General features: G+C 39.3%; 1 protein-coding gene across 1 annotated transcript in view; it reads left to right on the top strand.

The window, feature by feature from the left end:
- Window positions 1-6,722: 6,722 nt before the first annotated feature.
- tdrd12 (tudor domain containing 12) overlaps window positions 6,723-27,145 on the top strand; it is a 30,003-nt gene continuing 9,580 nt past the window's right edge. The window contains exons 1-26 of the mRNA XM_079414413.1: window positions 6,723-6,796; window positions 7,194-7,241; window positions 8,152-8,316; window positions 8,663-8,799; window positions 8,898-9,017; window positions 9,109-9,164; window positions 9,239-9,324; window positions 9,460-9,685; window positions 13,678-13,772; window positions 14,277-14,359; window positions 14,522-14,602; window positions 14,716-14,776; window positions 14,868-14,975; window positions 17,822-18,007; window positions 20,546-20,699; window positions 20,811-20,938; window positions 21,033-21,224; window positions 21,301-21,429; window positions 21,673-21,790; window positions 22,037-22,176; window positions 22,280-22,497; window positions 23,014-23,095; window positions 23,716-23,897; window positions 24,549-24,756; window positions 24,838-24,930; window positions 25,032-25,204. Coding sequence (XP_079270539.1) covers window positions 7,218-7,241; window positions 8,152-8,316; window positions 8,663-8,799; window positions 8,898-9,017; window positions 9,109-9,164; window positions 9,239-9,324; window positions 9,460-9,685; window positions 13,678-13,772; window positions 14,277-14,359; window positions 14,522-14,602; window positions 14,716-14,776; window positions 14,868-14,975; window positions 17,822-18,007; window positions 20,546-20,699; window positions 20,811-20,938; window positions 21,033-21,224; window positions 21,301-21,429; window positions 21,673-21,790; window positions 22,037-22,176; window positions 22,280-22,497; window positions 23,014-23,095; window positions 23,716-23,897; window positions 24,549-24,756; window positions 24,838-24,930; window positions 25,032-25,204 — 3,245 coding nt within the window. The 5' untranslated portion in view covers window positions 6,723-6,796; window positions 7,194-7,217. The remainder of the gene's footprint in view (window positions 6,797-7,193; window positions 7,242-8,151; window positions 8,317-8,662; window positions 8,800-8,897; window positions 9,018-9,108; window positions 9,165-9,238; window positions 9,325-9,459; window positions 9,686-13,677; window positions 13,773-14,276; window positions 14,360-14,521; window positions 14,603-14,715; window positions 14,777-14,867; window positions 14,976-17,821; window positions 18,008-20,545; window positions 20,700-20,810; window positions 20,939-21,032; window positions 21,225-21,300; window positions 21,430-21,672; window positions 21,791-22,036; window positions 22,177-22,279; window positions 22,498-23,013; window positions 23,096-23,715; window positions 23,898-24,548; window positions 24,757-24,837; window positions 24,931-25,031; window positions 25,205-27,145) is intronic.

Below are 27,145 nucleotides of genomic sequence, written 5' to 3'. Positions count from 1 at the left end.
CCAAGAAGATGAAAATGTTTGAAGTTTATTGGTCTACATTTTCAAAATGACTGTTATCAAAGTCTCTTTAAAGCATTAAGGTATTTAAAGTACTCTATAGTCTTTGCTGTTCTGTACCTAAATACAATCAAATGGCATTTTAACTGTTATCTTTGTCAAAAAATAAAATAAATAAATATAGCAATTATCGAGGTTCAAGCAGTTAAGGCATTTAAGCAAATAAGGAAAGAGATAATATGTTAACAAGGCTGTAACCAGCTAAATCAATTATTAAAAAGATCATTTTTGGCAACTGCATGTAATTTACCATAGAAATATGAAGTTTATTCACTTTTATGCCTGTTATAGCACCACCTAGGGTCAGATTGGAGGAGTTTGCAAAAGTAGGTTTTTTAATGAATGTAAAATATTTAAAGAACAATTTGATTGACAGCAGCTGTCCTAGAGGCAAAGTTGTTCAGAATCAGGAGATCGATCGCACTATGGAAAGATTAAGCATACGCGTGAAAGTATGAACGTTTTCTGCAAGCTGAGGTCATTTACCACAGAAATACAGTGTTTCTGAATCCTTTTTAACTGCTATAGTGCCACCTGTGGTCCGATCTCCTTTAAACTTTGCATGCTTGTTTAGAATCGCCTGTCACATATGCTCACCAGGTTTCATGAAGTTTTGAGTTGTCCTTTAGGCTTTATAGGATCTGGGTAAATTTGGACAGGCCCCTTTTCTAAACGACCTTGTTATAGTATAGTATTCCCAAGGGGTAGCCTACATTTCATATTTTTTTCTATAATTATTGACCTCCTAGAGAGTCTAGAGAATTCTATTGCAATGGATTTTTTCCAGATTGAGCAAAAAACCTAAGACTAGTTCACAAAAGTATTGTTTTTTACATCTTCTCAATCACTTAAAGTATTTGATTAACAGCAGTGGTTCTAGATGCAGAGTTGTCTGGAGTGAGGAGTTCTATCTTATGATATGAATATAGTCCATATGTGCAAAAAACAGAGTGACGTACAATCGTTTACGCCCTTGAAAAATTTGATATCGCCATATAATAGTGTATATTATATGTCGATACATATGCAACATATAAGTGTTCTAAGAATCTTTAATAGTTTGTAGATCAACTTCCAATCCTGTTCATATGCAAATTACCATGCATGGAGACAAAGAGCTGTAAAGTTTCCCTCCAAAAGTTGAAGCCACCATAGGCTCTTTGACTCCCCAGAGGTGTGACCTCATAGCAGATAAAGCTCTCACTTCAGTGACGACCCGCTCTGCGGTTTTGTTAGATCCTAAGAGGAACTTTTTCTGGACCCTCTAAGTTTTTGTGCCAGACCTTGCGGCCTTGACTTTCCATTCAGCAAAGGACCTCAGCAGATCTCTTTCTTAGCTCTTTTCCACTCTCTACCTGGAAAGAACATTTCTACCTCAGAACATCTTTGGAATTCATCACTCTTCAACCCGGAAGAACGTGATCAGGAATCCAAAACCTTGAAACCATTAAGACCTTCATCTGAAACTTTAGTTAATAAAAGTTGTGTGCACAAATTACACAAGTTTCTGGGTCTGCCTTGCAAATTAATGTCCCTTTAGGATTTTGACCCTTACTACATGCCCTAATGCATTAATACTTAAGGTGTTTTCTGTGGCCAAGAAAATATCCTTTCTTCAAGTTGATATGAACTTGCACTGAATGTTCGCTGGACGGACAGATCAGTTGATGGCAATTTAATTCTGCTACAGTTATTACTGTCAGCCGATATAGATAATTGTAATTAATCATAATTAATTGTAAATATTTATATACAATTCCCTTTTGAGCTTATAAATTGTTACAACACCGATTTCATGTTGATATGACAAATGGTTGCACAGTTATAGCCATTTTTATGTTTTTCCCTCTTATAGCACCACCAAGTGGCCAAGATTTTTTCCTCTGACCTCAGATCTAGCTCTTACATACAGTCAGGTCCATAAATATTGGGACATCGACACAATTCTAAATGAATGAATGAATGCATAAGTTCATGAAATAATTATATTTTATTTACTGACAACAACAGGAAAAATTAATAAATGAGTAAAATAATAAATAAAAGTAACAATCACAATAAACACATACATTTACAAGTCAACAACACAAAGAAAGCTTTATTCAAACAATTATGTATTTACAGGCGGTGAACCCACATCCTACTGCCATCTCAACATAGCTGTGCCAGTTCTGAAGCTGACCACCGTGCCCACCTTCACCTGTCTCTGCTGTCCATCACAACCTTCACTGCTGCAGTCAGACTGAATCTGATCATGGATGAGAAGGGGACATTGAGGCTGTCGTTGCCGGAGTGCACAGAGAGGATGAGGAGGACCATGATGATGCCCCTGAACCATACAACCTTGAAGCAAGAGCGGGAGAACATGTGTGGGACAATCTGGCTATAGCTGTGTCTGCTCCACGAGCACAACTCTCTGTAAAAGAGCTTTCCTGTAGCTCAAATAGTAGAGCATGGCACTAGCAACGCCAAGGTCATGGGTTCGATTCCCAGGGAAAGCAAGTAAAAAAAATTTAAAAACTGTAACTTGAATGCAATGTAAGTCGCTTTGGATAAAAGCGTCTGCTAAATGCATAAATGTAAATATAAAACATTTAAACAGAGTAAAACTTGAAACTTTGAAGCTTCTGAAACTGGGGTTTCATTGACTGATGTTGTATGAACGGAAACCAGCTGAACAAACTTGACCAAAATCACATCCTCAATGTCTTTTGGTCTTTCTCTAGATGTTCTTGCTGGCTCTGGGGTCACTGAGGAGGAAGAGGCCACAGCAGCAGCCGGTTCTGATGAGGCAGTAAGAGCAGGTGGAGTGATGGAGCGTCTCATCTATGGCACTGGACCATTTCCAGGATGATGCTGTGGACTTCACCATCCTAATCAGTCTGCAGACCTTTCAGATCCTGCAAAGATGCACAAACACAGTACAAAAGCAGTGATTTTAACAGCACAATGTCATTTGATTTCTGTATTAGAAGTAACAAAATTATCTTACTTTATATTTTTGTTTCAGGTTTTCCCCCTTTTTTCTCACAAACGCTGCCATCACCTTTCCTTGCAGGTCCTGCTCCACCACAGAAGATCTGCAGCAAATGCACAGGAATCAAGAATCAGAAAAGCGCTGTAATAACTCTGTATGAAATTACAAAATTAAAATAAACTACAACTTCAGATTTAAAAGATGTTTAATTCATTTCATTAGTGTAGCCTACTCACTCACTACATTCCTTCATCAGTCACTCTTCACTGAATAAACACAGGTCTCATCTGTCCCTGTAACATCCAGACAAGATTCAGTCACCTCTGTGATTTATCTGCTCAATACTGCATTTACATCTTGAGGTAGATGCTGATGTGTTAACTTGCTTTTTATTTTCCTGCCGCATATGAAATAGCCATTTAGTAATCGTCTTTAGGATGTCCATCGATGAACACTCAGGCTGTGTTCGAAATGCTTTACTATCATACTACTCGTACTATTTCTGCAGTATCCAGTATGTATGCTGCGCAAACTATGCAAATTTTCTGTATGCATGAAATACCCGGATGACCTACTATATTTGCCAGAATCTGCTAAATATAACTCAAGTATACTGAAATCAGAAGCTGTGTTCCGAATGGCATACTATACACACTACACATGTATTTCTGTAGTATCAGTGGCGCAGTGAGTAAATGACGTGAGATGTGTGCTGCTGATGCGAGCTATCCGAGTTCGATTCTGCCTTTTGTCAAACTCGTGCAACTCCTTTTCCCATCACATACCAGATTAGAAAGGCATTTATTTTCAATAAAAAAATTCAGCAAATATTTGAAAAGTGGAGATTAGACGCCTCATTAATAATACAGTGTGCTTAGCTGTAGGTAGGTTTTTGTCCCAATAAAGTGGTGTTCATCAAATCAAATTTATGATAATTTACACTCAATATGTTATTGCATACTGTTTTATAATGTACTACAGTACTGAAGTATAAATATCTGCCACCTAACTACTATTTACACGCCTGTTGCTAAAGAAAATGCTGCTATTTTAGTGTAAACAGAATTTTTCATTATTTGCACTTAGTGTAAGTAGAATATATCACTTTTTCCAATTAGTGTAGCTGCCAAAAATATCATTGTTCATTTAAAGACAGCTCATTCAGTTCAGTCCAATAGCCTTTGTAAAGTACTTCAATTGGGCAATATTGTTTACTAATATGAAGCCTTATTAACAAGCCTTTGTAAAAAGAATAGTTAGCACATTTGTTTGTAAAGTAACAACCTTGACAGCTGTGCTGAATTAATGTTTGTGTTTGTCGTGACAATTAAGCATACTACTCTGAAACATTTGTTGCTTATTGTATAATGTTTCACACACTATTCTTTAAAAAATAGTGGGCAGTATGCACTGTGTACTGGGCAGCAAGCAGTAAGCAAGTATGCCATTTCGAACACAGCCTTTGTTTTTTGTTTTTGTCCATCCATGAACACTTCAAAATCTGGGCTGAAGCAGTAGGACATCCGGGGATTTCTTGCTTACTCTTTTATGAATACTTAAGTTTATGACAGAGGAGGAAAGAGTATGAAAATATTCTACTCAAGTAAAAGTACCATTACCTTAATTAAATTTTACAGTCTAAAAATCTACTCAAGTAAAAGTAGCTCATTTAAAATGTACTCAGAGTAAAAATTACTTAGTTACTTTTTAACAGTGGGAGGGATGCAAAAATGGGATAAGCCAAGGGTGCCACAGCCCTACCACAGTATAAATATCAGCTGGATCAGCTGTGTTTAATTAGGGTTATATCTATATTAATCTAATCATTTAGGCTTATTTGAGAACTACATGGTATGTGTGTTGGAGCAGGGTTGGAACTAAACTCTGCAGGTCTGACACCCCTGGGATAGGCCTATAAATCTCAAATTAGTTGTTTTTAATTAAAGGAATCAGTTATTTAGATTAATAAGACATTTGTGCTGTTACCAGGCAAATTAAATCAGTATCAACAAAATTCATCTTTGCAATGCAGAGGAAATACAGAAGCTTCATCTGAAGTGCCATTTAGACGTATTTACACACTGTTTAATGCAGGACATGAATGCATTTAACCTGCAGTAACAAATGCAGAAATAATGTTTTGATATATAAGACATAAAATGTTGAATACTCATTTTTTAAATATATATATATATAAATAAAAATATACTTTAAATGGGAAATTAAAACCGCCAAGTCACTGTTCATACATGAGTCATTGCGACTGAACCGATTCATTTAAACAGTTGATTCATTCAAGAACGAAACACCCTCATGCTGCTCAGAGACGCAAAACAGTGCTGTGGCTGTGTTTGGGATTAATTTTGTTGTCGAAATAGAGCAAAAACAGGCAATATGGTGTCTAAAAGGCAAGTCTCTTAATTAACTCCTTGTTTATTGAACTGTTGTTTTAAAAAAAATCTATACGTAATCATGCTGATTTTTGGACGACACTCTTCGTGTGATATTGATTTACTATATGAAATGATATAAATATACGTTTTCTGCCCCTATATCTTCAGTTTTGTGATATTTTAAATGCATTTTAACAGACTGAATCACGCAGTGAAAGAACACACTTTAATGCGCGCGCACACTAGCAGGTAGTCTAATCTTCACGGCACTCTGTAGTGTTTGGTTTGGTTTTTGGATAAATACTGATAATGTCAAATCGCACATTGTTAAAACAACAATTACGATATTATCGCAGACGATATCGCACACCGTGCACCACTGTCTTTTTGGCTAATTTGTGTAAAACCTTTTGCTAAACTGCCAAAGCTTCATTTTAACCACCAATGCAACGATGCAAGTATTTAGTTTAGCTCTACATGCTTGTGAAGGGGTGATGTCAAGATTTTATAATCTGCTAGTTTGGTCTCCCTAGACAAACACAGTTTACATTGCATAATCGAGCATAAATATGGCCAAGGGTTCACTTCATTTCCTTCGAGTTCAACTTCAGCAGAATACGACGGGGTTTGGTTTTCAGCTGGGTCTGCATCATTCTTGTGATTTTTATTTACTATGTATATATTTATGATTAATATAAATGATTAATTAATAAATATGGGTCTAACATTAATTATAATCCATTAATTCATCTAATCATGTCTAAAAATCTAAATTCATTCAACATTACAGTATAATTGAAAGACATTATTTTTTACATTTAATAGGCTCTGGAATATATAACAACTTTTAATTTAAGCAATTTTAAAACAATCTTGAATGAACCGATTTGTTCAAACCGCCGAACGAGTCATTGAATCATTCATTGAATCATTCGTTGAACAGTTTTGTTCAAAATCAAAGACTCGTTGAAAATTCAGAACCGAATTCAAACGCTGCTGCGGCGGTTGTGCTCTATCTTTGTTTGGAAAACAGACAGATTAACTGACAATATTGTGTCTAAAATGTAAGTTACTCGATATTAACTTGGTGTTAACGGCTGTATAAAAACAATCGTGCTGTGTCCTTGCTTCATTAAGGAACGACGCAAGTTGTCATTGATGCTAGTTCTTGCTAAGGTTAGTTCATTATGTTATTAGTAATAACGGAGGCTTTGGATAATTGTAAATAGCAACTGCAAACCCTGTGGGAGTGTGATTTTTACTTTAACTATGGACTTTTCTCCAAACAGGTTTTAATTTGCCGTCGTTCAGCAAACTGTCCCGTCCTAATCTCAGGCCATTGGTTGAAGAGTTTGACAGCAAACAAGCTGTGAGTGCCTTAAAAGAGATACTGCACCCCATGAAGAGTGTTGTCCTCCAAAACAATCCTACAGACACTTCATTTGGACCATTTTGATGGGTGCTTTGGTGATATCACATTATTTACAGAGGTCTTCACTCTTACATGCACTAGCTGTACTGTTCTCTCTTGCAAGAGTCATTTCTTGTAGGGTTGTCTTATTAATTTTCCATAAGGTTTTTTTTACATCAGCTAGGAGAAACTGCTCTGTTTTTTATATGACCGGTTTAAGTTGCTCTGAGCAGCCTAATAAAACTTTTCATGAGATGTAAATACTATTTCACAGCACTTTTGCCGTCATGTTGATGTCTTGTAAAGTATGAGCTTTATAATGCATTTTGTATTATTCTTATTCACTCTTTTGCAGGCTTTGCAGTGGAAAATTGAAGAAATGTTAGAATTACAAATAATCAAGGTAGAGCAACCAGTGTTATTTTAGTATTTTGCATTGGTTTTTAAATTAGTATAGTTCGAACTTGAATTAGTTTAATTGAAAGTTGATTTTAAAGTGATTTTGCTGGGTTTTATTTATTTATTTATTTTAATTGTTTTAAATATATATGTGTGTTTAAATAATATAATATTTTATGTATCTTTTCCCCCAGTTTCACTTATTTTAGTACATCAAGTTAAATAAAATGAGAAATGTTGTCTTGGGCAACTGCTTGTTAAAGTTGACCTTATTTCAAGTATAAAAAAATAAATAAAAAGTTTGTAAATAAGTAAAGTTTTAAAAGTAAAAATATATTTTTTAAATAGTTTTAGTTAATAATACTGGAATGTGAAATGTAACGCTGTTAATTGTTAAAAAAAAAGACTGGGTGATATTTTCAAAACAATTTTTACAGTAGATTTCAGTTTTTGCACTGAAGTGGCTTAATTTTTTTCCTCTAGTCAGGTTAAGTCATGTTTTCACATCTTTGTCGTACTGATAGCTAGTAAAAAGGTACTTCATCAGTAGTGCAGCACAATATTGGTTTATTTGTAATACTTCAATTATTTATCAAATTTGGGGTCCTTGGAAAGGTGTTTGGAAAATCTCTGATCCAGACATACCTAATTTGACTCATAACTCTGTTCTGTTAATATCAACTCTAAACTTTGAATCGGTTTTCACGTATTCATTTACAAATGCATTACATGTATTTGTCTCCACCCAGTCTCCACTTTCAAAACGTCATAGTGTCACCAGAGATACTCTAATCTTTCTTATTTTGTATCTTTTTCAAAAAAAAAATTGTAGTGTGTGGAAATAATAATAAAAAAGCTGACAGAAGAGCTTTTTTTTAGTTGCATACACAAACACACACTCTCGGTTTTGTCAGATTGAAGATCCAGGATGTCTGTGGGCTCGAGTTCTGAAAGGACCAGGCATTCAGCCGGACAGTCCCGAGGAATATGAGAACCTGAGAGTGAAAATGAACCTCTTCTACCATGAGGTCGACCTGGATGTGCAGACGCTAAAGCCTTCTGAACTGAAGGAGGGGCTGGTCTGTCATTTCAATATATGGATAAGAATTAATAATAGTAACTTCACGTGAAATTTTTGGGGGGTAGTTGACATGAAATGCATGTAAGAGTTAGATTTTTTTCCTGCTACTCTAGTTGAGGCACAACTAAATGAACTTCCTATGACTTAAAATGCTCTCCCTGATTATGTAATGAAGGAAAACACTTGATTTAAAAACGTGCATTCACATAAATATTCAACTAAAATGTTGATAGTTCATTTAAAAAGTGTTTTGAGTGAGTATGTTGACTCTGAGTTTGTAGCTTTGAATATTGCCTTTGCTTTCCGATGATTGGTGCTGTATGTTTTCCTGTCTCCTCTCTCAGGTGTGTGTGGTGTTCAGCCTGGCTCTGAAGAGTTGGTGTCGAGCTGTAGTTGAGTCTGTCTTTCAGGGGACGGTGGACACGCAGGCCTGGTGCTTGTTAGTAGATCACGGAGATCGAATCATCGTCGGAGCAGAGGAGTACGAGACATTTTGTAGTTCATATCTGATAAAGCACAGCTGACACAGATCTGTTTCTATCTGTACTCTTCATAATCCATAAATGAATTTCCTCTCAGGGTGCGAACTCCTCTAGAGAAGTTCCTGCAGCTTCCTTTCAGAGTGAGGCACTTCAAACTGGCAGGAATTCGTCCGATGACACTTCAGGTGCCCATTTCAGAAAACACAGCAGAGCTTGTGTAAGTCATTTCTCCTGAAGAAACCCTTTGGCATCACTGTTCATCTCGTTCATGCATTTTGAGCCACTGTTTGTATGTTTCTCAATCTCAGTCCATCTTCAACATGGGACAGCTCTGCCACAAAATACCTGCACAATCTATTACAAGGTAAAAGTGTGCTTTAGTTATTCCAGCTCATGCTGTGAGTATTTAATGATTTTTGAGGCTCCGTTTTGTTTTAGTGTCGACTCTGGTTGAAGCCGTTCTGTGTGAAACGCAAGCAGACTGCTCTGCAATTGAGCTCTACGTGACTATCAATAATACAAAGGTAAAATAAGTTCACATTACATTATTTTTCCATCCTCAAAACACAAAGTTGTCCTGAACAGGATTTTGAACAAGTGAGATGGACTGCAGGTGTTTTAGGTTAAATGTTATGTGGCAATTCACTGTCTTTGTGTAGCTCTGTGTGAACCATGAGCTCGTGGCGAAGAAGTTTGCCTGTTTCATGAAAGAGAAGTCCAGTGCGTTGGAAGGGAACAGGAATGGAGATCGTGCTCCTATCAGCCTGGCGTGGGACATCTACTCCAGCCCTCACCAGCTCTTAGAAATGAAAGGATGCTGTCCTGTCAAACCTCCACCATTCTCCGTTCTCACCAGAAAAGAGCAGAAAGATGATCCTCAGACAGGTCATGCTAATGAATGAATCAAGATATACAAGGGTTGGACAAAATAATGTGAACATCAATTATTATAGGGGTTAATATCACTTTAAAGGAGTGGTTGACTGGTTTTATTCTAGGCTTGATTGTGTTTATGGGGTGCAGTCTAACATGTGTTAATACATAAATACATAAAAAAACACATTACTTTTCACATAGTTTACCTTTATTTCACACCGCTCTGTCCCTTCTCCTATAAACGCGCTGATCATTTCCTACTTTTATGAAGCCCCTCCCTCATAAATACGCAATGGGCTCAGATTGGTTAGCTGGCTCAGTGTGTTGTGATTGGCTAAACCGCCTCTACTGCGTGTCTGAATGTCCCGCCCCTCAGCTCAGCAGCATGTGGTCCGGTTGTATTGTAAACAATGGCGTCGTATATAATACTCATCAATTTGAGCCCCATTGAGACGCAGAGGATATTAGTGAAGAGGATCGCGCAGAACCTGTGCAAGCACGGCTTTTAATGGTATGTTTGTTTTTTTTGTTGTCTCATACTTTTAGATACGCTGTTATTTGTTACTGCTTCTGTTAGCTTTTAATATATGGTTTTATCCCGATTGAAACTTTAATACAGTACTGCAACCACACGTATAACGGCAACCGCACGTGTCCATGTGAAAATAAGTGTACAGGTCCTTCTCAAAAAATTAGCATATTGTGATAAAGTTCATTATTTTCTGTAATGTACTGATAAACATTAGACTTTCATATATTTTAGATTCATTACAACACAACTGAAGTAGTTCAAGCCTTTTATTGTTTTAATATTGATGATTTTGGCATACAGCTCATGAAAACCCAAAATTCCTATCTCAAAAAATTAGCATATTTCATCCGACCAATAAAAGAATGGCCATTATGTTCATTTATGCACTCAATACTTGGTCGGGAATCCTTTTGCAGAAATGACTGCTTCAATGCGGCGTGGCATGGAGGCAATCAGCCTGTGGCACTGCTGAGGTGTTATGGAGGCCCAGGATGCTTCGATAGCGGCCTTAAGCTCATCCAGAGTGTTGGGTCTTGCGTCTCTCAACTTTCTCTTCACAATATCCCACAGATTCTCTATGGGGTTCAGGTCAGGAGAGTTGGCAGGCCAATTGAGCACAGTAATACCATGGTCAGTAAACCATTTACCAGTGGTTTTGGCACTGTGAGCAGGTGCCAGGTCGTGCTGAAAAATGAAATCTTCATCTCCATAAAGCTTTTCAGCAGATGGAAGCATGAAGTGCTCCAAAATCTCCTGATAGCTAGCTGCATTGACCCTGCCCTTGATAAAACACAGTGGACCAACACCAGCAGCTGACATGGCACCCCAGACCATCACTGACTGTGGGTACTTGACACTGGACTTCAGGCATTTTGGCATTTCCCTCTCCCCAGTCTTCCTCCAGACTCTGGCACCTTGATTTCCGAATGACATGCAAAATTTGCTTTCATCCGAAAAAAGTACTTTGGACCACTGAGCAACAGTCCAGTGCTGCTTCTCTGTAGCCCAGGTCAGGCGCTTCTGCCGCTGTTTCTGGTTCAAAAGTGGCTTGACCTGGGGAATGCGGCACCTGTAGCCCATTTCCTGCACACGCCTGTACACGGTGGCTCTGGATGTTTCTACTCCAGACTCAGTCCACTGCTTCCGCAGGTCCCCCAAGGTCTGGAATCGGTCCTTCTCCACAATCTTCCTCAGGGTCCGGTCACCTCTTCTCGTTGTGCTGCGTTTTCTGCCACACTTTTTCCTTCCCACAGACTTCCCACTGAGGTGCCTTGATACAGCACTCTGGGAACAGCCTATTCGTTCAGAAATTTCTTTCTGTGTCTTACCCTCTTGCTTGAGGGTGTCAATGATGGCCTTCTGGACAGCAGTCTTACCCATGATTGCGGTTTTGAGTAATGAACCAGGCTGGGAGTTTTTAAAAGCCTCAGGAATCTTTTGCAGGTGTTTAGAGTTAATTAGTTGATTCAGATGATTAGGTTAATAGCTCGTTTAGAGAACCTTTTCATGATATGCTAATTTTTTGAGATAGGAATTTTGGGTTTTCATGAGCTGTATGCCAAAATCATCAATATTAAAACAATAAAAGGCTTGAACTACTTCAGTTGTGTTGTAATGAATCTAAAATATATGAAAGTCTAATGTTTATCAGTACATTACAGAAAATAATGAACTTTATCACAATATGCTAATTTTTTGAGAAGGACCTGTATAAGTGGAACAGTTTATTGTTGGAGCTTAGCTGATGATCTGAATGAGAGCGAGAGAGAGATGCAGAGCAGGGGAGGCGAGGAACAGGATGCTGTAAAATATTGATTTTGAAACTTGTGAATACATTAGAATCGTTAGAAGATAGAATTGCAATTCATATATGAATAGATTTTTACATGCACCCCTAGTTTTCTCTTCGTCTTCTCTAAAGCAGCGTAGCATACCCCTTTTCTGCATATTCCTGGGGGCGGGGTTTATCTGGGTGTGTGACGTAATAAACCCGGGAAGTAGCTCGTTGTAGTCCCTACGAGCCGTTTTTGTAGGCATTAAACTGCCAGAATTTTAAAAGACGATATCTTTGTTTGCATTGAATTTTCAGCTTCGTAACTTTGCATATATTGTTTATGCTCAAACAGCAACATTTCACACTAACAAATGTTAAAAAAGTGAAATCGCAATCAACCACCCCTTTAATGTGTCTCTGTGTTAGGGTTGTGTCGATGAGGACATTTTCTCACAGGTTAGTTGAGGGGTTAGTTCGTTTGAGTTTTTCCTCGCTTTCCTTCGCTTTTAAATAGCTTGTAAAAGCGCGGTGCGCTTTTTACTTTCACTTTCAAATTATTGACAATTTAGCATCAATTGCTTGAATTCAATTCAACCAACAACAAAATGCAATGTTAAACTTACTTAGCCTATATATTAATCATAGAATTTTTGTAACAAAACTAATAAAAATACACCATGCTATAGACTATGCCTAATATAAAATTACAAATACCTAAATTTTTAATAGGTATACAAAACTAAAAATCAGCAAACACTGTGGAACCAAATAAATAAGAAACATAGAACGTTTATTAACAAAACGATTAAGAAAACTTAAGAGGCAGGGAATACACCTTGATGTAACAAAATAAAATAAATTTTACAAATTTTAAAGTAAAAATTTGCAAACACTCTAGGACAAAATAAATAAGGAATTAATGTTTTAAAAAAACTTCCAAAATCACCTTAGATAAACGGGGAAAAAAGACAACCGGCTTTTCAAATATTGGCACTTTTGCATTTAGTTTCGAAACCAAATCTTCCATCTCGTCTGTCTCACCTCACGCTTCTTGTTAGTCAGCTCATGATAAATGAAATCTGACTTCTGCTCCTGATCCATGATGCCACTGAGCAGCTGTGTTTTTTTATTTGTTTTTTTTTATTTAATAGTAGTGGCTGTTCTCTAACTGAACTAAATTATTTTTATTACTATAAAAAAAATCTAAATGACAGTGGGGGGCGGTGCCGCGGTGGGCAAGTGATGTAATGGATTTGCGACTTAACACCATCAACACAGACCATCACACCAAGCCTACTGTGTGTATTACAAAATAGATACAAATAGACATTTTAAAAAATATTCTATAATAATATCCTGGTTTTTTTCCTTTTTTTTTTTTGTTAATTTGTGTATTGTTTTGTGTATATAATATTTGGTCGAGTCCCATTCAGTTTTCTTTAATATTTGTGAATTTTATATATGTAAAATTATATTATATAGTTGGTCTAGTCCTGTTCACTGTACATAAATTGTAATTGAATTACAAAATACGGCAACTATATCTCACATTAGTATTTGCTGAGCAATGCTGGGAGATATTACATTATTGTGGCAGATGAAAACAAAAAATCTTTTTTTTTTTTTTTTTTTTTTTTTAAGATAACTAGTCACGTTAAATTTACTTTGTTTCTCATCCAGAAATTTGTCATCTAGGGAAGCAGAAACCACAAGTGTCAGAGGAAGAAGACATGCTATCTCAGGTTAACCCTCGAGTCTCTAAACTGCGCCGCAATGCTGGAATGGATACTGTAAGTGTGTGTTGACAGTGGTATGGCAGTGTGTGTGTCTGCCAGTTTAACGTATTTCTGTGGTTTGATTCAGATTGGCAGAGGATGGCGGATCAGAGCCGAGGCCACTGACATCTTCACAGATGAACGCTGTGGTCAGACTAACATACACAAGCCTCAGTAAGATTTTCATCTGAACCTCGTCCCTCCTGACCTAATAGCTCATTACTCGTATATAAGTCAGGTGTCAATGCAAACTGAAATATACAAAGTAATTCTGTTAACTTGCCAACAAAGTAGTTCAGTAAATAAGTAAAGTACTTTTTTTTCACAGATACATGAAGTTTAACACACTTTCACATTCAAAGCAGATTCCTCAAGTAAGTACTGATGTGTCTGTTAAAATGTAGTTTTGTAACTAATTATATTTATTTTTTTATCTTCTGAAATTGAAGTAGTTAGTACATGAATGAATAACGAATAGAAAATTAATTACTTTGAAATGAAACTCTTTAATATTTTTAGTCTTTTGAAGAGCAGCAGCACAATCCTGATCAAACGGACAATAACAGCATCGCTTCAACACCAGCAGCAAGTTCATCATCATGGTAGGACCAAACCGTTTTCAAACAAGAGCGTGTCTGATTGGCGTCTAGTGATTCTGAAACCAGCCTGATGATACAGGGCTTACTTGAGACCAATTGGTTATTCTGCAACCCACCTAATTCATGTGAAAATATGGTTTTGCTTGTGTTTGTGTGTCTTTATAGCGCAAGCGATTCCTCAGAAGAGCAGAAAGTGGCAGCTCCCTACCAAGAACCCAGTCTTGAAGATCAACTGGCCTCTTCTAGGTAGGTTTTACATTACCTCTAAACTTCTATTGCCCCTTGGGGCTAAAACATCTGTCAATCATATTCATTTAATCTAATTTACTTCATATTTTATTTTATTTAACTGTGGACAGACTTATGCAGTTTCTGAACCCTGATCCACTCAATCCAGACCAAGAGTCGCTTGATGCCAAAGTAAGAGCTTAATTGTTTGTTTTCTGTGTTTTATAATTTCTTAGATTTCATATGTATTCTGGTATTTAATCTTGCTTGTTTGGTTTCAAAGGTTGTACGCTGTGACCCGGGTCACTCGGGAGTTTTAGTGCATGCCGCCCTTCGTGTTGAACCCTGCAGTAACCTGACACGTGCACCCATCAGTGAGCAATTCAGAAAGGTCAATCAGCATCCCTTTATAAAGTTCATATTAGAACATTCACTGCATTATTTAGCATTTTCCAGTATTTGACCCATTTCTACTGCAAAGTGTTATGGGAAGTGAGTCCAACTTAATTAACTTCCTACTGTGAGTGTACAAAAATGGAAGAATGGGAGTTATACAGTGCCCTCCACTAATATTGGCACCCTTTGGTAAATATGAGCAATGGTGGCAGTGGAAATAAATCTGCATTGTTTATCCTTTTGATCTTTCATTCAAAAAATTCACAAAATTCTAACCTATCATTGAAGTAAAACAATTGAAGGTGGGGGGAAATCTCATTGTGAAATAAATGCTTTCTCTATGTTGGCCATAATTATTGGCACCCAATTATTGCAACATCCTTTTCCCAAGATAGCAGAGTTTTCTCCTATAATGCCTGGAGAGTTTTGTGAATACCTGATAAGAAATCAGAGACCATTTCTTCATACAGAGTCTCTCCAGAGCCTTCAGATTCACAGCTCCATGTTGGTTCTTCTCTTCAGTTCACATCACTCATTTTCTATTGGATTCAGGGCAGAGGACTGGGACGGCCAAGCTTCATTTTGTACTCCGTGACCCATTGTGTTGATTTTGATGCTTGTTTTGGATTGTTGTTCTGATGGAAGATCCAAACTCGGCCCATTATAAGATTTCTAACAGAGGCAGTCAGGTTTAGATTTTTTTTGTTGATATTTGATAGAATCCATGATGCATGAGCATGGGGTACTTTTTATCCCTGTTTATACTAAACCCTTTTGGTGGGTTTGCTGCCAAAAAGCTTTTATTTATGTATTTTAAAGTTTCATCTGACCATAGAAGCCAGTGCTATTTGAAGTTCCAATCGTGTCTGATAACTGAATTTGCTGGAGTTTGTTTTTGGATGAGCGAGGAGAACTTTTCTTGAAACCTTCCCAAACAACATGTGGTGATGTAGGGGATGTTTTTTTGTTGTTGTTTGTTTAGGCTTTCTGACCACAAGACTCAACTAATCTCTGCATTTCTCCAGCCGTGGTCCTTGGAGAGTCTTTGCCCACTCAAACTCTCCTTCTCACCGTGCATTAGGATGATATAGAATGACAGGTCCTCTTCCAGGCAGATTTGTAACATCTTTAGTGGATTGAAACCTCTTAATTATTACCCTGATGGTGGAAATGGGGATTTTCAATGCTTTAACACTCTTCTTACTTTCTATTTTGTGATGCTCAACAATCTGCTCATCAGAACTATATTCTTAGGTGTTACTCCTTGTGATGGATGAGTAAGGGAATTAGGCCATATTTCTAATCCTGTCGAACAGGAAGTCATGGCTGGACAATTTCAGTCACACTGGTGTGCTAAAAAATTTAAATATGAATGGGAATATACTTCAGAGATATTTTACTCTAGGGATGCCCCGAAATGAAAATTCTTGGCCGAAGCCAAACAAAATTAAACATGGGGCCTAAGGCCGAATACTGAACACGGTTTTTCACGTTTATTCCCTCTTGTATTTTGCCAATATTTTTTCATCATTTCATAAATGAAATACCCCAATTTTGCTTTTTACTGTTTTGTCTTGCTTTTCAAAAGGAAAAAATCAATTACAAAACAACAATTTTAAAAATATTTACTTTGCACTGAACATTTTTTACATTCTGGCAGACATTATACCAACAAAGCACAATATAACAAAATTAATAAGTTAGTAAAAAAAAACTTTTTTTTTCTTTTTGGTAATTTGAGACCCCCTTCTTGAATCAGGCATGTATTTTTTACTGTACAAATAAATACAGCCTTGCAGAGCAGAAGAGAATTCTTTTGAACCATTAGAAAATATTTCAGAACCCACAGATAGATACAAATCTATTACAGATTTGAACACTGTGAATGTTATAATAAATGTATTAAAATAGCTGTTGTAATTATTAATATCATTATTATTGTCTTTTTTAAATTTAATTTTACAGAACAACAGTAAAATTACAATACTAACATTTTATGAAATGGTGGAAACCCCCAGGAAGACCTCAGTGATTCTTTTTGTTGACAACAGCAGATTTCTAAATGATTTTCATTATGAATTTGGGAAGATGTTTGTTGCACGTATAACATTGTCACATGCCTTGTAAAAATTCATAAAAATGTAACTGACGTGTAACTTTGGACTTTAAACTCTGGCGCCGCGAGCTCGTGCAGCGCTGTTTGAATACAATACATGCTGCGAGCATTAAAAAAACATTCTGCAGTTTCTTTACTAATTGTTTAAGGCCATGTCACGATTTCATTCATCATACAGTAACCAGCAACAACCACCCTTCCTGGTGGTTTCTGTTGCTATCAGTGCTTGTAATGAATTTTGCGTCTTTCTCGGACAGATTTAAATGCTTCCACACCGCAGACGTGTTTGCTGCATGAGTGCACGCCTCTATGTGAACACGTCACGTCATTGTTCGGTACAATTTATTCTGTCTTTTCACGTTTTCGGCCAAACACCAAAACAATTTCGGTCGCCGAACATTCGGTGCATCCCTGTTTACTCAGAAGAATTTCTAGGGGTGCCAATAATTGTGGCCAACATGCATTGGAGAAAAACATTTATTTCATCATGAGATTTTCTCCCCACTTTCAATTGTTTTCCTTCAATGAAAGGTTAGAATTTTGAATTTTTTTGAAAGAAAGATAAAAAAGATCAACGATACAGATTTATTTTCACAGCCGCCTTTGCTCATATTTATCAAGGGTGTCAATATTAGTGGAGGGCACTGTAATTGCACAGATGTAATGATTTTAATATAAGATCATTTACCTGTTGGATTTGACTAGGTTATGTTTTTATGTTTTAGTTCCTGTTGTGGAGGAAGTATAATGGACCGAATGTAGCAGAGAGTTACTGCTGGCCTGCTGTGGCACGCGGTTTTGATACTGTACTGGTGTCACACAGTGGAGACAATCCTCTGTCCTACATTCCTCCTCTGCTGATGCTGTTACAGACGGTTTCTGTCGTCTCCAGACTCGCTGCTCGCACCGGGGTGAGATTCACTGCTCTGTTATAGATAAGAGAATACAGTTGCACGTCAAATAGTCACTGTGGCAACCTGTTATTACAATCAGTCTTGGGTGATCCAATCACAAGTGGAGACTGCACTAAAAACACAGTGCCTTTGCACAGTGGACAGTGCATTTGTATCACATTTGAATACAACATTGATGCCAAAACAAGAATTTAATTTAATTTTTTCTATACTTTATATGCCTTGAAGAAAATGATTGTATAGTTTGTTTATAAATGCAGAGGACTTCATAGAACATCTCTCATATGGTACAGCTCCACTGCTGAGCTCAGTGGGACCCATGGTGCAGCTCCATGTTTGGTTCTGGTGGGCCCTGTGGTGCAGCTCCATCTGCCGATGGTGCTCCACCTTTGAGCTTAGTGGGCCATATAGTGCAGCTCCCTCTACCATCAGTCTTGGGTGATCTAAGTACAAGTTAACACTTCACTAAATTCACATGTTAAAGGTGGCCAATGCATCTTATTTAGTCACTCAAACCACTTTTTTGGTCTAGTTTGGTCTAAAACATTTGGAAAAGCCCATAAATGTGCACAAAAGTAGAAAATATATGGCATGGTGCAGGTCCTCATCTGGGATTACTGGTCCCTATGGTGCAGCTTCATACAGTGGGTACAGAAAGTATTCAGACCCCCTTAAATTTTTCACTTTTTGTTGTATTGCAGCCATTTGCTAAAATCATTTAAGTTCATTTTTTTTCCTCATTAATGTACACACAGCACCCCATATTAACAGAAAAACACAGAATTGTTGACATTTTTGCAGATTTATTAAAAAAGAAAAACTGAAATATCACATGGTCCTAAGTATTCAGACCCTTTGCTGTGACACTCATATTTAACTCAGGTGCTGTCCATTTCTTCGGATCATCCTTGAGATGGTTCTACACCTTCATTTGAGTCCAGTTGTGTTTGATTATACTGACTGGACTTGATTAGGAAAGCCACACACCTGTCTATATAGGACCTTACCGCTCACAGTGCATGTCAGAGCAAATGAGAATCATGAGGTCAAAGGAACTGCCTGAAGAGCTCAGAGACAGAATTGTGGCAAGGCACAGATCTGGCCAAGGTTACAAAAAAAATTCTGCTGTACTTAAGGTTCCTAAGAGCACAGTGGCATCCATAATCCTTAAATGGATAACGTTTGGGACGACCAGAACCCTTCCTAGAGCTGGCCGTCCGGCCAAACTGAGCTATCGGGGGAGAAGAGCCTTGGTGAGAGAGGTAAAGAAGAACCCAAAGATCACTGTGGCTGAGCTCCAGAGATGCAGTCGGGAGATGGGAGAAAGTTGTAGAAAGTCAAACATCACTGCAGCCCTCCACCAGTCGGGGCTTTATGGCAGAGTGGCCCAACGGAAGCCTCTCCTCAGTGCAAGACACAAAAAAACACCTGAAGGACCACAAGATGGTGAGAAATAAGATTATCTGGTCTGATGAGACCAAGATAGAACTTTTTGGCCTTAATTCTAAGCGGTGGGTGGAGAAAACCAGGCACTGCTCATCACCTGTCCAATGCAGTCCCAACAGTGAAGCATGGTGGTGGCAGCATCATGCTGTGGGGGTGTTTTTCAGCTGCAGGGACAGGACGACTGGTTGCAATCGAAGGAAAGATGAATGCGGCCAAGTACAGGGATATCCTGGACGAAAACCTTCTCCAGAGTGCTCAGGACCTCAGACTGGGCCGAAGGTTTACCTTCCAACAAGACAATGACCCTAAGCACACAGCTAAAATAACGAAGGAGAGGCTTCACAACAACTCCGTGACTGTTCTTGAATGGCCCAGCCAGAGCCCTGACTTAAACCCAATTGAGCATCTCCGGAGAGACCTAAAAATGGCTGTCCACCAACGTTTACCATCCAACCTGACAGAACTGGAGAGGATCTGCAAGGAGGAATGGCAGAGGATCCCCAAATCCAGGTGTGAAAAACTTGTTGCATCTTTCCCAAAAAGACTCATGGCTGTATTAGATCAAAAGGGTGCTTCTACTAAATACTGAGCAAAGGGTCTGAATACTTAGGACCATGTGATATTTCAGTTTTTCTTTTTTAATAAATCTGCAAAAATGTCAACAATTCTGTGTTTTTCTGTCAATATGGGGTGCTGTGTGTACATTAATGAGAAAAAAAAAAAAAGAACTTAAATGATTTCAGCAAATGGCTGCAATATAACAAAGAGTGAAAAATTTAAGGGGGTCTGAATACTTTCCGTACCCACTGTACAGGCTTGGTGAGTCATATGGTGCAACTCCACCTCTGGGCTCCACCATCAGTCTTGGGTGATCCAAACGAATAACATTGAATGATGCCAAAATGAGGGTTTTAATTTTGGTATGATATTTTGGACTTGATATGGTTTGGGAAGAAAATAAGTTTGAAAAAGCGTACTGTATATGCACAAAAGTTCATAGATCATCTCTGATATGGTGCAGCTCCACCTTACTTTTAATGATCTAATCCCAGTTTTGCTGCTACTTCTTGAGTTTCTCTTTGTCTGCAGCCCATAGCAGTGATCCTGTGTCCGGGTTGGGAGAAAGTTCAGATGGTGCTGGAGCTCCTGGAGGACAGTAAAGCAACTTACAGCCTCCATCCCACCAGTGTGCTGCTGGGTGTGGACCAGGAAGAGCCCAAAAAGTTAAAGATCCAGAGGAACTGTAAGTTTTTATCTGCAATAGAAGAGATGTCGATTGTGGAGAGTTTCATATGAATCTGGACCAAAACCAAAGCTTGCTTTGTTGCTGTCTTTCTTTGTGATGTTAATAAAGGTCAGTTGCTGGTAACAACACCATTTACAATGATGAGGCTGCTGGATGCTCAGTGCTTCCTCTTCCTGAGACTGTGTCATCTGGTGCTGGATGAAGCTGATGTCCTTTATTCGCAAGCACCTGAGCAGGTGACACGAGAGAAGAGAAGAGCACATTTTTAGCAGTTGATACATACTCAAATTAGTTTTGACCAGTGTTTTTGTGCTTTACCTCTCTGTGAAGATGTCAGTTATCCTGAAGCACTTCCAGAAGGTGGTCTCTGGAGAGGAGAGGTCCATGTGCCCCAGGCAGATCATCGCAGTGGGCAGCCGCTGGAGCGCTGGGATAGAGGCTCTGGTCAGAGAACACATGATTTACCCCTCCATCATCATAACCGTGATGGAGGAGGCAGCTCTGTACGGCAGGGTACATCAGGTCAGTCTTCATAATCTCAGTTATTTCTCTACCGCCCTCTTTGAGCTCTGACATTTAGTCTGTGTTTCACATTCAGAGGGTTCAGCTGTGTCTGGACTGCGATAAGATCTCCGTTCTGCTGGGATCGCTAGACTTCCACCCGCCCAAACCCCAGAAAACCCTCATCATTACCAACTCTGCTGAGGAGACCGAGCATGTGTATAAGGTACGGAATTCCACCAATCACAGTGAAGGATGAGTAATGATCCACCAATCAGATTTAAGAATGTAATCATCCCTCTGTGGTGAAGATGATCTAAATTTCGCTTTGATGCATAACATTACAGAATGGTTTAACGAGAGGTTGTGCATTTTCTACTGGCAGTTAATATGTTTGCTAGTTGAAATTATGGCAGCATTTTGAACCACTGTCTGATGGATTTTACTGTAATGCACATCTGTCATTCAGGCTGTGGTCAACACTGCTGTGTTCACACTGAAAGCTCATGAAGATGTGACAGATCAGTTTGACTTTGTCATTGATCAGTGGAGAAAAGACATCGGCTGTGGAACGCAGGTCATTCTGGGTAAGTATTCGTAATGTGACATTTCAGCTGTCAAACTAAATGTCTTAAAGGGGTCATATGATGTTATTTTAAACTGAAACCACGCCGCCTTTCTTTGGGTGGCATTATGCAAATATTTTCACATTGTGATGTAGACATGTGGGGGCATGTTTGAATGAAGCGTTAGGAATTTCCTCCCAAAACAACCAAATGGGACTATATGCTAATAATAGGGAGCATTCAGTGTTACTCTCATTCCTCCTTCAGTTACCACCAACGACTGCCTTAAGGCTCTCGGGATCCGGGATGCTACGTGCGTGGTGCATTATGGGTTCCCCAGCTCCCCCAAGCTCTTCGGCAGCCGCTTGTTCTGCCTGTCAGAGAATTTCAGAAACCTTCCAGACATGGTACTTGCTTTGGTTGATCTTGTTTTATGCATTTGTTGCACGTGCATCTGTGTTATATATAAGAGAGTGTGACACAAGCTTTGCTTCGTAACATCCCACACAGGATCATGCCGAGAGCACCTCTCCTACAGCTCAGTCCGTGCTGCTGTTGTCGGAGCTGAACGCCCGTCACGTGTGTGGCGTCCTGCGGTACCTGAGGAGAACCGGCGCTCTTCTGCCTCCTGAGCTGCTACAGTTTGCTCTGGGCGTCCAGCAGGCCAAAGAGGAGCAGAAGACAGACAGACCCCTCTGCTCCTCGCTCAAGAGCTTCGGCTTCTGCAGGTCTCTGCTTCATTGTAGTACTTCCACCAGGCATTGATAGTGTTAAATGCAAGTAGTTATTTGTAAAGAAGTTATACATTATTTGTGACCCTGGACCACAAAACCAGTCTTAAGTCGTTGGGGTATATTTGTAGCAATAGCCAACAATACATTGTATGGGTCAAAATGATTGATTTTTTCTTTTATGCCAAAAATCATTAGTACATTAAGTAAAGATCATGTTCCATGAAGAAATTTTGTAATTTTTTTTACTGTAAATATATCAAAACTTAATTTGTGATGAGTAACTTAATTTGGACAACTTTAAAGGCAATTTTTCTCAGTATTTAGATTTTTTTGCACCCTCAGATTCCAGATTTTCAGCCAAATCATAAATCAATGGAAAGCTTATTTATTCAGTTTTCATATGATGTATAAATCTCAATTTGGAAAAAGTGACCTTTATGGTTTTGTGGTCCAGGGACACATTTGTAAATATGTGCTGCTAACTTGAAAATGTATTCTCACTCTTTACAGAGACAGCACAGTTTGTCCAGATAGACACATGATCAACAAATCCCTGGATCATCCAAGGCACCCTGACTCTGGGACTGTCATGGTTAGTTAAAAGAACTGGTAAAATATATGGTTTTGGGCTTTATGATTTCTAAGATGTGGAAAACATCTGGAATGCAGTCATTAAAAAGGAATCTGTTGAAAAATGTGGAATTTCAAGGATTTGGCAAGTTTTGGCTTAATACAGTATATCAATATTAGGGCTGTACAACTTCTCAAAATCAAATTGAGATTTGGGCTAGTATCTTTTTTTTTTTTTTTTGGTTATTTAAATATGAAGTCACCATTAAATGGGAATGTTCTGTATGTGTGAATGAATGAGTAATGAAATTTCGTCTTCTGACAGTAGTGGTGTTTTTCAGCTGTGAATATCTCAGTCAAGATTTTTTTTCATGCATGTTTTAATTTACAGTAAAACTACAATACAATAATCCTCTCCTATTAAGCACTTTATTTGACAAAAATACGGGTAAGGGAATTAAAAATGAATGGGTACTTTCTAGTTACTGTTTTATGCAACAGAATAGCTTTTCAAAATTTGTTCTTGCATGTTTGAGATCATCATCTTTTTCAGTAGCACTAAATATTAATTCTGGACCTTTTGATTGTCATGGTTTCCCTTCTACTAGTGGTTGATTAAATGTTTCTTTTGACTTTCAAAAGGTTTTGCCACTGTGCATAAAGTCAGCGAATGTGTACTCTGGCCGCATCGTGAGCCAGAAAGACGATGGCTATGAGACTCTCGCTGCTCAAATGAACACACACTACGCTATTGAGAGACGCTGTGCTGTGGAAGTGCTGAAGGGAGGATTGTATGCGGTTCAAGAGGAGAATATCTATAACCGGTAATGACTCAGATGCCCTCTAGTGGGACACTTTACATACGCATCATCATGGAAACCATTTATTTATGTTTTACATACAATACCTTTCAAATGTTTGGAAATTTTTTTTTTTTTTTTTTTTTTTTTTTTTTTTTTTTAGGAAAAGAACACTTGTATTCAGCGAGTATACAGCATTAAATTAAACAAAACATTTCTATTTCTAATAAGTGCTGTTCTTTTGAACATTTTATATTAAGCAAAGAATGCCAGAAAAATTATCAGATAGCACAACAGCACAACTGTTTTCAACATTGATAATAATAAATGTTTCTTCAGCAGCAAATTAGCATATTAGTATGATATCTGAAGGATCATGTGACACTGAAGACTTATAATGATGCAAAGAATTCAGCATTGTATCACAGGAAGAAATTACATTTCAAAATATATTTAAATAGTAAACAGTTACTTTAAAAATATTTCACATTATTACTGTTTTTACCGAATTAAAAAGCTGCAGCCTTGGTGAGCAAAACACACTTCTTTCAAAAACATTAAAAGTTTTCAGAGTCCAAACTTTTGAATGGTTATGTATGTAAATGAATGAATTACATGTCAATTGAAAATATAGGTTTATGGGAAATAATTGTTTGATTTGTATATCGGTTCTAGGGTACGTGTGATTGAAGTGCCAGAAAAAGGAAAGCAACTGTTCAGCAGCGTCACTGCCTGCTTCATAGATGAGGGCCGCACACAGGAAATGAAATCACACCAGCTGCTCCAACTTCCTCCTCGGTTTCAGGATTTGCCAGGCCAGGCTGTGGAGATCATCATGTGCAGAGTGCAGCCTGTCGATGGGGAGGTGGACTGGAACCCAAAGGTCTCAATAATACTGCTGTAAGAAAACATTCCTTCAGTTTGTACATAAACAATTGTTTTACAAAGAAAAATGTCTTTTCAGGTGACCAGAGCCATCAGTCAGAAGATCAAAGGGAAGCTGCATCAGGCCAGGGTTGTGATGAGTGTGGGAAATACTGTCTGGGTTGATCCTATGGTAGGTGGTTAAGATGTTTGTGTCACAGGCCTTACAAGGTTTTGCTGGTCCAGTCTGAATACATTCTAACGCTCTTTTCTGCATTTGTTTTCCTCACGCAGGTGCGCATGACACGTGTTCCTGGTCTGAAGACCTACATTAATGAGTATAATGTCCATGCTGAGATCTTGGCCTCAGGGTTTGGTGTCAATAATCCTCAGCACTTGGATCTGCTGAAGAGAGTTTTCCAGGGAGACGAGAACCCAAACACGCTCCAGCACTTGACAGATGACAGGTTTATTGCTATTGTTCAGATCAGTTCACAATAGAAAGGAATATAAATATACATTTTGTCAAGAAGATTAAACCTATTATTAGGTACATTAGGACTTTTTTCATTTCTTATTAGGTTTCATGATGAAATATTGAGGTCACATTTCACAATAGAAAGGAATAGAAATATATTTCCCTTTCAAAACGGTCTTTTACATTGCATTGAATTACGCTTAGGAGGGAAACTCTTCTTCCGAATAGTGAAGCTGGATTTATTAACATTTGCGCAGCAAACTGCCTATATAAGTAATCGCTGAATGCCATTTCATCAGAATCTTTCTCCTTCAGCGCGAAGATCATCTCCTCGCTGGACTACAAAGAGCAAAGAAGCTTGCTACTCTCTGAAGAAGAGCCCCAGCAAAGGAAAGACGCTCTCCTGCTCAGCACTTCTCCCCTGTGGCCATCCGGCGAAAATCCAGAGCTAATTTCTCCTAATGAAGCAAATTTCGTCAATGATTGCTTCAAAATGACGCGCCACGAATGTGCCACGTGCAGGGCACCCCTGCGTGAATCAGACGAGCACAGTGAGTGCGTCGCTTGCCTGGGCCATGCTCACGCTGAGGCAGCACTCACAGAGACGGCCTGCTCTCACTGCGAGAGCATGAGTCTCGCCTTGCTACGCTTGCGGTTCGTGGATCCCGCCCCTCGCGCGCTCCCGTTTCTCTCCTCCCAGGAGCCTCGGAGGAAGAAACGGCAGAGTCAAAAAGCTGAGCAGACGGGCTCGAGCAAGCTCATGCCCGTATGCCTTGCCTTTCCCGCAGCAGCATGATTCACCAGTGCTCTTCTCCCAAAAGGATCAGCCCCCTTGTCTGGAGTGAGCTGTATGGTCACCGTTACAGGATCTGAAGAGAATTCTGCCAATGACTCCATGTCAGTGGCGGCCTCTGACGCAGATTGCTCTGTGGAGCGCCCCGACTCCCTTCTGCCCACAACATCTGGTGGTGGTGTACAGCCCAGTGTGGATAGCGAGCTCATCCGCATTCTCACGAATGCCGTTGAAGAGCTCGGCTTGGAGTGGTCGGCCCCAGAAGAGCCCGTCTGCACCCACCTGGATGAACGCCTCCCGACAAAGCGCCGCCAACGAGCCCCCTGTCAGAGACCCGCATCATTCTTTCCAGAAGTTCATGCCGAACTCACCAAGTCGTGGCACGCCCCCTACTCGGCCCGCATCCACTCTTCTGTCTCCGCAGCCCTCACCTCCGTTGATGGCGTCGAGCAAAGGGGCTATGAGAAGCTCCCTCCTCTTGAAGAGGCCGTCGCTGCACACCTCTGCCCGGCCACAGCTGGAAAATCTGCCAAGGCTGTTCATCCGTCCAAGCCCTGCAGAACCACCTTAGCCCTAGCGGGAAGGGCCTATTCTGCAGCGGGACAGGCGAGCTCCGCGCTTCACACTATGGCGGCCCTCCAAGTTTTCCAGGCCAAACTCCTCCAAGCCATGGATGAGTCTGGCACAGATCCTACAACTTTCAGGAAGCTGCGCAGCGTAAATGACATGGCCCTGCGTGCCACAAAGACCACAGCCCAGACGATCGGTAGGTCAATGGTCAGTTTGGTGGTGCTTGAGCGCCACCTCTGGTTAAACCTGACAGAGATCAAGAACGCCGACAGGACTGCCTTCCTCGACTCCCCAGTCTCCACGACCGGGCTGTTTGGACCCGCTGTTGATGGTTTTGTAGAACGCTTCACTGCAGCTCAGAAGTCATCACAAGCCATGCACCACTTCTCGACTAAGTGCTCCAGCCACAAGGCTCTGTCAACTCAACAGCACGTGAAGTCTGCTCTGTCCAAGCCCGAACCTGAGCTCCGACAGCACCCTCAGCCTACCAAGCGGTACCCCTTAACCAAGCGCCAGGGCCCCCGCCCCAAAGGGACGTTGGGCCCTGAGCCGCAGAAGTCGTTTTGA

The sequence above is a fragment of the Barbus barbus genome (assembly GCF_936440315.1).
Source record: "Barbus barbus genome assembly, chromosome: 50".
In the NCBI taxonomy this organism is placed as follows: Eukaryota; Metazoa; Chordata; class Actinopteri; order Cypriniformes; family Cyprinidae; genus Barbus; species Barbus barbus.
Note: the sequence above shows the minus strand (reverse complement) of the source record. Positions and strands in the feature narration are given on the sequence as shown.